This window comes from Danio aesculapii, chromosome 2 (assembly GCF_903798145.1).
Source record: "Danio aesculapii chromosome 2, fDanAes4.1, whole genome shotgun sequence".
In the NCBI taxonomy this organism is placed as follows: Eukaryota; Metazoa; Chordata; class Actinopteri; order Cypriniformes; family Danionidae; genus Danio; species Danio aesculapii.
In genome coordinates, this window is record NC_079436.1 from 50,283,036 (window position 1) to 50,296,706 (window position 13,671).

The 13,671-nt window shown below is 37.7% G+C and overlaps 1 protein-coding gene across 1 annotated transcript in view; it reads right to left on the reverse strand.

Annotated features, from left to right (window-relative positions):
- Nucleotides 1–2,067: 2,067 nt before the first annotated feature.
- The window catches only part of cul1a (cullin 1a), a 45,123-nt gene continuing 33,519 nt past the window's right edge, over nucleotides 2,068–13,671 (reverse strand). The window contains exons 17-22 of the mRNA XM_056481753.1: nucleotides 11,008–11,100; nucleotides 10,870–10,917; nucleotides 9,113–9,195; nucleotides 8,885–8,990; nucleotides 7,421–7,534; nucleotides 2,068–2,762 (exon numbers count right to left, since the gene is read on the reverse strand). Coding sequence (XP_056337728.1) covers nucleotides 2,682–2,762; nucleotides 7,421–7,534; nucleotides 8,885–8,990; nucleotides 9,113–9,195; nucleotides 10,870–10,917; nucleotides 11,008–11,100 — 525 coding nt within the window. The 3' untranslated portion in view covers nucleotides 2,068–2,681. The remainder of the gene's footprint in view (nucleotides 2,763–7,420; nucleotides 7,535–8,884; nucleotides 8,991–9,112; nucleotides 9,196–10,869; nucleotides 10,918–11,007; nucleotides 11,101–13,671) is intronic.

Below are 13,671 nucleotides of genomic sequence, written 5' to 3' on the forward strand. Positions count from 1 at the left end.
TACAAAAGACTTTTTCCAACAAAATCAGGCTGTATGAAGTGGTCAAAAATTGTTTCAATGTTTCCTGTTGCTCTTTTGGGTTTTTCATCTATTGCTTTTTGTTTAATCTTATCAGGAATTCAAAATTGGAAAAAAACTCGAGAGAAACCAGGTTGTTGTATCATATGAACATATCTTCCAGTATTTCGTTCGTCACATTTTATATTAAAAGTCGGCATTTTGAGGTGACACGGTGGCTCAGTGGTTAGCACTGTCACCTCACAGAAAGAACGTCACTAGTTCGAGTCCCGGCTGGGTCAGTTGGCATTTCTGTGTGGAGTTTGTATGTTCTCATCTTGTTGGCGTGAGTTTCCTCTGGGTGCTCAAGTTTCCCTCACAGTCCAAACACATGCGCTATAGGTGAATTGAATAAACTAAATTGGCTAGAGTGTGTGCGTGTGTGTGTGTGAATGTGTGTATGGATGTTTCCCAGTACTGGGTTGCAGCTGAAAGGGCATCCGCAGTGTAAAAGATATGCTGATAAGCTGCCGGTTCATTCCGCTGTGACGAGTCCTGATGAATAAAGGGACTGACTAAGTCAGCATTCGAAGTACGTCCAAGAAAAAAAAAAAGTTAATCAAAGTTGTCCTGTTAAAACAAAAAACAACTGAAAAATGGCCACAGCCATATCACCCTGTAGCCCAAGAATGTTTATTCACTGAAGCTTGACTTCCAAAGTAGTTGTGTCACAGATGTAATCACACTGCATGACTATCTGGGCTAGCGTTCCATCGGTGCTGTGTTTACACTGCAAGATGGATCGGCGATGGGCTTTCACACTGCATGAATTTAACATAGGAACAATCGCCGACAACTTTGTCTAAATTACGTCTCAACCAAACACGCGAGAAGTGACATGGAAACAACGAGAGGTCACGTAATATATCTTTTGTTATCAACTACATAATGAGAAAGTCAAAATCGGGGGTAAAATCATGCTGTCTGAACTCTGCATAAGCCGGCTGAGCCTGGTCAGTCCCACTTGGGAAAACTAGGTTGCTCTTGGAACTGGTGTTAGTGAGGCACTCAACCTGCGATCTGTGTGAGTTCTAATGCCCCAGTATAGTGAAGGGGACACTATACGGTCAGTGAGCGCCGTCTATCAGATGAGACGTTCAACCGAGGTCCTGACTCTGTGGTCATTAAAAATCCCATGGCACTTCTCTTAAAGAGTAGGGGTGTAACCCGGTGTCCTGACTAAATTCCCTCCATCAACCCTTACCCATCATGGCCTCCCTATCCATCATCACCCCCATTCACTGAATTGTCTCTCCACTCCTCCTATAGCTGGTGTGTGGTGATCGCACTGGTGCTGATATCCTGTGGCTTCCGTCGCATTATCCAAGTGGATGCTGCACACTGGTGGTGGAGTGGGGAAACCCCCCTCTCATGATTGTGAAGCGCTTTGGGTCATAGCCATACACAATAAATGCGCTATATAAATACAGACATTACATCCACTTCATGTTTAAATAATGGAATTTGGAAAAATATGAGAGTTCCTATGTTTTTTTTTTACCTCATGACCTTTTTAGTTTCAGTTTTACTTTACCTGTTATGTGGAAGGTTCCAGATTGATAGGTCTTGAAGACATAGCTGCCAACACTCCCGTTTTTCCCTGAAGTCTCCCGTATTTCAGACCCATCTCTTGTTTTGTTCTGTCTCCCGGAATTTAAACACCCCTCCACCCCCACCGCTGCTCAACTTTTTGGTACAGTCTATAACACCTCCGGATCGCCGACATTGGTCTAATGTCCGATCGCAGCGGGCGGCTGCCTGAAACCTTGTGCATAACCCCCTACCCCCCTTCCAGTCTTCAGTTCGCGCACCCCCCACACTTTTCGTAATTTACAGCATGCCACTCTCTGCACGCCACCTACACATCCCCACCCTTCCACCTCAGCCTCACTCCCCCAGATTTAAAAGTCAAATGTTGGCAGGTATGCCTGAAGATGCACATCGATGTACGAATAATCAATATATTGTCTTGTTTTTTTTCTTCACACAGTGACTCCACAGCATCAGAAATACATACAGAAACCTTTAATCCTTTTATTTAACACACATTTAAAAAAGTGAACCACACTATACAAATGGTTTTCTGGTAGCAGGTAACAATGCAGAGAACACGTCTACAAACCTGTCCAACTCGCTCATTCCCAGTACGTGCAGATAAAATTGCACGTTGTTTATTTTTCCTATATGATTTTACCTTTCTCCTCTTAAAACATTTCCGAAGCCCCTCATTGCTACGATTTAAGTGTAACTTTGTTCTTTTTTCATCATCATCTTCATTTAAACGCTGATAGGCAAGAGCATGCTTAATGTGTTTGTTTCTGATTGGGTTCTTCCAAACCTGCGATGTTTTATTTTGCGAGATTAAAGCTCGAGGTCTCCGTCGTTTGTATGTACATTTCAAATGCAGTCTGTCCATATCCAGTTCAACAGTAAAGTTACTGACGCACACACTCCTCTTCTGTTAGTCCTTTTTAAACTCTCGTAATCCCATCAACACAGGCCGAACATCAAGAGGAATGATATTTATTACCCGAGAGACAACTTAAAAAAAACAAAACAAAAAAAAAAATGAGTGTGAGAGAGAGAGAGACAGACAGTAAAGACGTGGAGGAGCAAAGAAATGTTTAGGCCAAGTAGCTGTAGGTGTCTTTCTCTCCATCCACCCGTTCCAGATACTCCTTCTCTATGAGGATGTCAATGCACTTCTGTGAAAGACAAGACAAAGCATGAGCGCTGAAACAAACCACTGTTAGCCAGACTAGAAGAGGACTGGAAACCAGTGGTGTGACAGGGTATCTGCAGCTTTCTAAGGCCCCATTTACACGAATACGTTTTAGTTTTAAAATGGCGTTTAGGATGAAAACGATCCACGTCCACACTGGCGTTTCTGAACAGCTCTCCGTCCTCACTATACTGCTGAAAACGCACATCATGCGACCACACGCACACACTCTGGCATGCACTGCAGTGTATGCATGCGTCTGAGCTCCAGGCTTTAAGCACACCTCCCCAGGTGAGAGCAGCGCTAGTCGGACTGTTCATCAAGGGTGTACCGCTGGATCTCATCTCACTATAGTAGTTAAACGAGATATTTAATTCATTTGGTCTCCATCTAAGGACTTAGATTCAAGGACTTTTTAAATCTATTACTTGTTCTCACGTAATGTGTTTCGGCTGAGTGCAACGCTAAGTTAATATATTAATTTATGTAACCACGTACACTGATTCTGCACATTTGACTGATTTATTTCCTATATTGTATACATTTATTGTATTATCGATTGCCATTAATTATTATTAAAACTGATATTCAGCAAGAGAGACAGGATAAGTTTCATATTTTTCAATGAAAATGAAAGGAGGCTGTGTTTTGTTATAAGTATGCATACAATGAAGATGACGGTCATATAAATATGTAGCTACTCGACGCCTCAACATTTTTGGTGTCTGTTAAGTTGCTAATATCAAAATGAAAATAGGCAGTTCCTTATATCATGTTTTAATTTGATTAAGTTCAGCGTATATACAGGAATCAGAGAGCGAAATTCATTACGTTTAAAGACCTTTTTTTAAGACTCTTTCCATACATTAAGACCTTCCCAACAAACACACAACATTGCCTCAATGTAGCTTCCTTCCTACAATGTTTGACCAACCTTGTAAAAAGGTTGAGGATCTATGTTGTTGCTGAAGGTTGTCACAACGGTGTCATTATGTTGCCATTTAAATGGTCATTGCTTTAGGTTGTGCTTAGGCGGCATGGACGCCGCTGTACAACATTTACTCGTCATCAATGAATCCGTTTAAACTTCAACAGACCGTTCGGCATCTCATTCAACAACGACCGAGGAGACATGAGTGTTGCTTTAGTTCTTCTTGATAAATAAGTCATCATTGGTCATTTGTGTAGTCCGGTTGTGTCAAGCTCTGATCTGTCCTCTCCTGATCACTGCCTATGTTGACTTGTGGCTGCTGTGGATCCATCTCTGAACTGAATTCTGTTGGGGTTGTTTCTTTCTCTGACTGCATTCTCCATACGCCTGGCCTACGGCTGCGCTCCACGGGCTGCTGTATTCTCCAGTCCAGAGCTTCGATGTCCAGTGTTAATTATTTAATGTAATCTAAACCTTATTTTATACTGTTTGCTTATAATTAGATGTGTACTGTATGTATTAAATATTGAGAAATATATAATAAAAAGTTTGACTATATAAATTTGTGTGGCATTTAACACTTAAGTTTACATATGCAGTATTAAATTAAAAAGGAAAAATGAACAAACAATATTTGAAATTATTACTGCTTATCCTGTATTCTAGGCAGTATTGATAAAACTGCCAGGAAAAATGCATGTAGTAAGAACGTCGTCTCACGGTTGATGAATGTCACGCGACAATGTTGCTACAGCCTTCTCATGTCTTACATTTCCACTTTGTAACAATGTAGCGAGCACGAAAGTGGCGACGTTGCCTTTGAAAAATTAGAACGTTGTACAGACATCGCTACAACAGAGATGTGTTTGTTGGATTAAAACCACTTTTCAACTGGAAACACTGGGCAGATTTTATCTTACAGTATATTTATTAAATATTAATTCAAGAAACAAATCCAAAACATTCATATACTGAATAAAAATCGATTAAATCTAGCTAATTCAGCAGGTTGGCGACTACTGCGGAAATAACAATGTTGCCTTGGTTACTGCAGTAAACAAAGCAGCATGACGTCAAATCTAGCAGGATTTTATTGATTTCATAAACTCCACAACATCCTGATATTCGCAGATTTTATTCAGATTTAATTACACATTGTATAACCAAAAATGATATCAAATTGAATACCTTGCAAAATAACATTTAAGACTTTTATAGTTTTTAAGAGACTTAAATTTCTCTACATTGATTTATCAACTTTTATTACTTTTTAAAACCCCGCGGACACCCGGACACCCAGTAAGATAGCGAAACAACGTAGCCAGGGTGATGCGAATGACAGTATAAAGTACCCTGTTCCCTTTGAAGATTTACCTGACGTGTCTTCAGGAGTTTGTTTTCGTACAAGAAAAGGGTGTAAGACTGAACTGTGTGTAATATTGAGAAAAAGCACCAATCAGATGTCTGCAGCCCCACCTCCATTTTCAGCTGTCTCTGTTTTCCCCCCATCAACACTGACACTGAGCAGCAGCATTTTAAAATGAAAATGGCCTCTTCAGCATTTCCAAAAAGCTCAATTTTCGGCGCTCGAAAACTCCGGGGTAGTGTGGACACAAGGCGTAACCGTAGCAAAACTTATGCTTTTTAAAACTGAAACGCATTACTGTAAACGGGGCCTAAGAGTTATATTTAATACCACCCAGAATGAAATTTAGGACCAATTTTATAGTACATAATTTGCACACAAAAAAAGCATGCAACACAACCATAATGACCATCATTTAACACTGATAATTATGCATATAAACCCCGAAACATTAATGGTAACACGTTACAATAAGGCTGTTTTAATTAATGTATTTACTAACATGAACAAACAACCAACAATACATTACAGTACCTGTCAATGTTAGTTCATGTTAGTTAATGAAAATACAGTCGTTCATTGTTAACTCGTCATTTAACTTGTCAAGCATGAATTTATATGTTAATGCATTAGTAAATGTAGAACTATGATTAATAAATGCTGTACAAGTATTGTACATTATTAGTTCATGTTAGTACATACAGTAACTAATGAAACCTTATAGTAAAGTGTGAGCACATTAATAATAATAATAATAATAATAATAATAATAATATAAAAAATATGGCCAGTTCTTCCAAACTGCATTAACACTAACAAAACAATTCCAATGTCAATAACTTGTGCCTATTATTAAATGAAATATAACAATATTTTATATGCATAGCTTTTTATTATTGTTTTACAGATACTTATGTCTGATTTTGTTGAATTTTGTTCTGGTAAAGCCTTTGCTGAAACATTCAAAGTGACTGATATTTTCTCTCATTGAACAGTTAATTGTAAACAATAAGTGGAGACAGTCAGCCATCAAAAATATGCATCAAATTCTTCAAAAATTATGAATCTAGTAATGAAACAAAGTTACTGAATCATTAATTGAAAATGAGACTAAAAATAAAGATGATGCATTGAACAAATTATAATGTTAGATTTATACATTTAACATTATCAGCAACAGTAGCAAAGATAAATGTTTCAAAGTATTGAATGTTTTACAACAGGGGTGTCCAAACTGGGTCCTGGAGGACCAGTGTCCTGCAGATTTTAGCTCCAACTTGCCTCAACCTGCACAGTTGTTTCTAGAAATCCTAGTGAAGGTGCAGTCACACTGCACTTTCCCCCCCATAGACTTGCGTTCATATGGAAGCGAATGGGATAGACCAGAAGTGTAAGCACATGTGACAGGTTTTGCAGTTTGCTGCATTGGAAAGTTCAAGCTTGATGAACTCTGCCCTGTGAAATCGCATCACGTGACTGCGTGAGACCAATCGAAGATCAAAACAGGACCTCTCTGGACAGAAATTTTAAATATGGACCAATCGTTCGCTTTTTAAAAGTCTAAACATCTCATTTAATCTCGCCCCTTTTCGCAGCACGTACGACAGAATTTGGCATGCTCGAACTCTAATGTGACTGCAGCATAAGAGCTTGGTTAGCTAGCCCAGGTGGTTCTGATTGGGGTAGGACCTAAACTTTGCAGGACACCGGCCCTCCAGAACTTTGGGCACCCCTATTTTTCACAATTCACCTAATTCAGCAGGTTATTTCTTGATTTTATCTTTAATGAAATGGCAGGTTATGTTTGTTAAAAGCAACAGTTTCTTGCAGTACTGTTTTAGCAATAAATAAAAAGCAAATGACATTTGTTTCCTCCCCTTTTCGGCTTATCTAAAAAAATGGATCGATCCGAAAATGTGATCCGAACCATAACGCCACTAGTGTAAATGCATTAACATGCTCTCTGTTGGCTTACTATAGGTGCATATATTAATATAATAATGTGTTCTCACATTGAATTAATCTCACATTTTAAAATTGATAGTCTATGATTACCCTTTGAATGACTAGCACTAAGAATGCCACTGATGTAAGCTACATTTTTTTATTGGGAGGTTATAGGGTGAAATAATTGTATAATAATAACAGCGCATGATACTAGCGCAACCTGTTACTTTTTTAGAGAGTAATTGAATATTGTAATGCATTACTTTCCCCAACACTGCTCATGAGTACATTTAAAAGGACTACTTTTTACTTATACTTACGAGTAGTGTTTTGAAAAGACGCCTTTACCCAGACTACTATTTTTTTGGCGCTTATTCCACTACTGCTAGAGACTGACCTTGATGACGGGGACTCTAGGTTTGAACCGGGATGAGAGCTGGTTCAAAACCTCCGCCAGAAGCTGTTGATGCTTCAAAACCTTCCTCATCTTCATGATTCTCACTATGGCCGCCTGCGATAAAAAAAAAAGTCAAACACAATCATATTTATGTTAATTTGAACTCAACTAAGCAGAAAAAAAATGAGATCACATATTAGTGTCTGCATTAAATGAAATGTATTAGAAATTACTTTAATAAATGAAGTGTCTTAAATTTTAAATGTTTTAATGTTTTAAATTATGCTTCATGAGATTAATAATGAATATAAATTAGACAACAAGCTTATACTGAAAAGATATTCTCCAACTAAACTTTAATTGTGAACATTTAGGCCCCGTTTACACCAATACGTTTTAAAACGGCTTTTAGAATGAAAGCGATCCACGTCCACACTGGCGTTTCATCCAGCGTTTCTGAACAGCTCTCCGTCCACACTATACCGCTGAAAACGCACATCACATGACCACACACACTCTTGCATGTGTAGCAGTGTCTGCGCATGTCTGAACTCCAGGCAGTCAGCAAAAGAGACAGGCTATGTTTTCGTAATCGAGGCAGTATTGTCATAGGCTCCGTTTTGTTGTAAATATACATACAGTGAAGATGACGATCACATAGCCTAAATATGTAGCTACACGATGCCTCAACATTTTTGGTATCTGTTTTGGTGATAGTGAAACAGCGTAGCCTGGAGGGTCATGTGAATGACATTATAAAGTACACTGTTCCCTTTGAGGATTAACCCGACGTGTCCTCAGGAGATTGTTTTTCATATAACTTACAAGGAAAGCATGCAAGACTGAACTTTGTGTACTTAATATTGAGAAAAAGCCCCAATCAGACACCTCCGTTTTCAGATGACTCTGTATTCCCCCTTCCACAATGAGAAGCAGCAGCAGTGTTTTAAAATGAAAATGGCCTCCCCAGCGTTTTCAAAATGCTCCATTTTCAGTGCTCGAAAACTCCGAGGTAGTGTGGACGGAAAGCTTAACCGTAGAAAAACTTAAGAGTTTTAAACTAAAAGGTATGTGTAAACAGGGCCTAAATGAATTCCTTCTTACAAATGGTGAATCCTAGTGGTTTGAAAAATAGAGATCAAGTATAAAAGTGACAAATAATTTATATTTTTTGGGCTGCTTTGTGATCCTTAAGTAGACTTAATATTTCTAGTTCTGGACATGCTTGAGAAGATATTTTTGAGAGACAAGCTATTGTTAAGCTGAATGACTAAATATAAACAACTGGCTAATTAAGATAATACCTAAAAAATATTAAAATATATTCAATATTCTGAACTAAATCAGTTATTTTAAATAGTTTTATTATTTCATCAATTTTACAGTAATATTACTGTTTTAATGTATCTTGATTAACCGTTTTTTGTCTTAATGAATATATTTAAGCAGTATGAATACTGATACCTGAATCAGGAGTTTTCTGTCTTCCTCAATGTTTTTATGGGTCGTTTCCTGTTCCTGTTTCTGCTCCGTCTTCATTGGCACATTAATGTTGACTCGCAGCTTTTTACTGTGGAGAAAAACAAACAAAATCAATCATTCATCAATATTCACAGTACTCTGCTTTATATTAAATATATATTAATTATAGAATTATGACTGCAATATGAGATGCACTTCAGGAGGACCTACTTTTTATAGCCCAGGAAGAGTTTTATGAGGGTGTCGGGTTTGAATTCCACTTCATCCACATTTGCGTTCTCGTCCTCTAAAACCTGCATGAACAAACACTGATGATTTATAACCGAAAACACACTGCTATGATAAATATAATATACAGCTGAAATCAAAATTATTAGCCCTCCTGTGACTTTTTATTTTTCAAACATTTCCCAAATAGTGTGAGTGAGGAATTGTTCCACAGTATTTCCCATAACATTTTCTCTGCTGGAGAAAGTCTTATTTGTTTTATTTCAGCAAGAATAAACGCAGTTTTTAATTAGAAAAAACATATTAAGGTCAATATTATTAGCAATATTTTTTTTTCCATCGTCTACATAAACCATTATTATACAATGGCTTGTCTAATTACCCTAACTTGCCTAATCTATAGTCAAAAAAAGCTCATCAAAGGCTGTACTTCCTTTGTCAGCTGCGAAAGTTAAACCTTCCAAAAGAAGCTGCTGAAACAGTTCTACACCTCCATCACTGAATCAATCCTCTGCACTTCAATAACTGTCTGGTTTAGCTCAGCTACCAAATCCGACCCCCAAAGACTAGGTCGAATAGTTCAGACTGCTGAGCGAATCACTGGTACAACCCTCCCTACTCTCCAAGAACTGTACTTATCCAGAGCGAGCAGAAGGGCTGCCAAAATCACTCTGGACCCCTCACACCCAGCACACTGCCTCTTTGAACTTTTACCTTCTGGTCGATGCTACAGAGCACTGCGTACCAGAACAGCCCGACACAGAAACAGTTTCTTCCCTCAGGCAATCCATCTCATGAACACTTGATGATAATAATTGCGGAACCAACATCACTACTTGCTATACACTCTTATACACATATACACTTATTTAACACACTTTACATGCCAATTTGCACATAACAGCTGGACATATAACACTATATAGTAATATACATGTACATACCTTGTCCATTTGTCAATTTGCATTCACTACTTCTATTTTAAAAAGATATTTATAATCTGTTTTCCCGTCTCTGTATTTCTGTTGCACTGTAGAAGCTCTGTCATCAAAACAAATTCCTCATATGTGTGAACATACCTGGCAATAAAGCTCTTTCTGATTCTGATTCACCTAGTTAAGCCTTTAAACGTCACTTTAAGCTAAATACTAGTATCTTAAAAATAGCAAAGATAAAATAAATCAGTTATTAGAAATGAGTTATTAAAACTATTATGATTAGAAATGTGTTGGAAAAAAAAATCTCTCAGTTAAACAGAAATTGGGGAGAAAAAAATATACATGAGGGCTAATAATTCAGGAGGGTTAATAATTCTGACTTTAACTGTAAGGCTTATAGAAATTAACATGAAATGACATCCACAGCTCACTTCATATATGTAAAAAAAGTTTTAAGGGGAAATAAAATGCAAAGGTAGTAATATTAGAAAGCCCAACTATTATGAGATTAATACTAGGGTGTATATACGGTAACTAAATAGCGAATAATTGCTTTAAGAATATGCTGGATGTTCTATATGAGCCAATTAGTCTTCGCTTAATATGACTTAATAACACCCAAATAGCTGCTTGGCAATCTGTTAACAATATGTATGAATTAGTAAATCAGTTAAAATTGAAAATATAATTTGAAATCGATAAAATATATTAGCTTATTTATTTCATGTTGACTTCTCATGCATTTTTTTTATCAACACAACAAACAACAATAATAATAATAATAAAAAAAGAACTGCTTACCAGCAACTTGGATTTTAATAATATTTGCAAAACCTGCACCAATATGTCCTAAAATAAATGTAAAAAAAAGCTCTGTTAGATGAATATTCAATTGATATCTGGACATTGTTTTAAATTTGCATTGTTTGGTTGATGCACTATTTTGATCTGTGTGCTGTCCGTCAGCTGCTGGACTGTATAAACGTCTTCTGTGTTGTACTGCAGTAGAATGGCCATCTGGAACGTAGATGCCTGCATGGACACACACAAATATATATAATTAGTCAACATTCATGTTTTATATAAATAAAAAAAAAAGACTGAATTACTGCAATTCAATTTACATAATCAAACAGAAGAGTCAATTCCACTTCAGAACTATAGAAAAAACAACTTATGGCAGTGCATAATTCACTGATTTCTAATTCTAATATTAAAGTTTGGGGTTACAATAGGAACTTTTCGCGCATTTAACTTTTTAACTTTTCGCGCATTAAATTGTTAATTGAAACTAAGAGAGTATATGAAGAAAATGTCCTCAACAATGGTGATGATAAAAATGTTTATTAAAGGGCACCTATGATGAAAATCAACTGTTGTAAGCTGTTTGGACAGAACTGTGTTTAGGTATAGTGTGTCCACTGTCATATTGGAGTGATAGAAACCCAAATAGTCTCTTTTTTTTTTTATTTCCTCATATTAAAATAGCATCCAAATCCAAGTGATTTTGTGGCCCACCACAATGTGACATAGGAGTGCGGTTTTTCCCACCCACCAAATTGATTGATAGGCGCCATGTTTCCATAAAAACATGTATTCGTATGTCCACATAATATTTTTTTAAATGTTGGATTAAAATATTTGTTACAACTTACTGTGAAGTGTTATAAGTTTAAAATGCTTTTAAAGTAGCATTATTTGGACTTAACCCTACAAATGTTTCCTTGTCATCTACACAATCAAATGCACTCGCCTTTTGTTTAATAATTGCTGAAAGGCTTATAATACTGAACTGGAAAAATCCTTCCCCACCCAGTTATGTACATTGGATGCATGATCTGATGCAGTCTATGCAAATAGAAAAGATTAGATACACAGTTTGCGGTAATACTGAAAAATCTCACACTATTTGGCAACCCTTCCTCTTACACTTTAAAAATAAATAAATGTGTGTATATGTATGTGTATATGCATGTAAGTATATTAACTATTTCCCTGCCCCTGGCTTAGTTATTAATGGAGAGTGTTTTCCTTTTTTTCTTTTTTATCTTACTTTTTATTTATTTTTATTTTTTTACTTTTTTTATTATTATTATTACTATTATTCTTTTTATTAATTTATTTTCTACTGCTGTACCCTTTGTATATTTGTATTTATATATTTTCTGTATTGTTGTTTGGCCTAATACGTGTTACTTTTACATATAATGTTATTTATTTTTATTTTCCTTAATGCAAGATTGTATTTGTATTACTTTATTCCGAGGGAAAGAAAATGTGAGCAAATTGTGTTCTGCCGCTACATTGGAGCATTCATTCATTAATTCTTTCATTCATTTTCTACCGCTTGTCCGGGCCGTGTCGCGGGGACAGCAGTCTTAGGAGAGAACCCCAGACTTCCATCTCCCCAGACGCTTCCTCCAGCTCCTCCGGGGGGATGCAGAGGCGTTCCCAGGCCAGCGAAAAGACATAGTCCCTTCAGCATGTCCTGGGTCTTCCCCGAGGCCTCCTCCCGGTGGGACATGCCTGGAACACCTGCCTAAGTAGACGTCCAGGAGGCATCCGAAACAGATGCCCGAGCCACCTCAACTGACTTCTCTCAATGTGGAGGAGCAGCGGCTCTACTCCGAGGTCCTCCCGGGTGTCAGAGCTCCTCACCCTATCCTTAAGAGTGCGCTCTGCCATCCTTCAAAGGAAACTCATTTTGGCCGCTTGTATCCGAGATCTTGCCCTTTCGGTCATGACCCGAAACTCATGACCATAGGTGAGAGTAGGAACATAGATTGACAGATAAATGAGAGCTTTGCCTTTCGGCTCAGCTCCTTCTTCACCACAACGAACTTGTACATCGACCGCATTACTGCTGCACCAATCCGCCTGTCAATCTCACGTTCCATCCTTCCCTCACTCGTGAACAAAACCCTGAGATACTTAAACTCATTCAACTGGGGTAAGGACTTTTCTCCAACCTGGAGATGGCAAACCACCCTTTTCCGGTGGAGCACCATGGCCTCAGACTTGGAGGTGCCGATTCTCATCCCAGCCACGTCACGCTCGGCAGCAAACCACCCCAGTGCATGCTGAAGGTCCATGTTTGATGAAGCCAACAGAACAACATCATCTGCAAATAACAGATGAAATCCTGTGGTCCCCGAACCGGACCCCATCCAGCCCAATGCTGCGCCTTGAAATTCTGTCCATAAAAATTATGAATACAATTGGTGACAAGGGGCAACCCTGCCAGAGTCCAACATGCACTGGAAACAAATCTGACTTATTGCCAGCAATGGGAACCAGACTCCTACTCCGTTCATACAGGGACAAGACAGACCTCAGTTGATGTCCAATGATTCTATGCATCTGATGCTGTGGCTCTCTGACTAATATATTTAAAAAAAAAAAACAAAAACAGAGTTGAACTTAAAACACTTTTAAAACAGTGCATGTTTGTAATAAAGACATTAAAATCGCTATGTTATTCTTAATTGCTATAGTCATTATGGTCGCATGGTGTCATTAAATGCTAATACGTGTATATGGGTGTGTGTACTGCAAAAGGCATTTGTGTGTGGCTCATCTTTTCAGAAATGCTTGAATAAACTC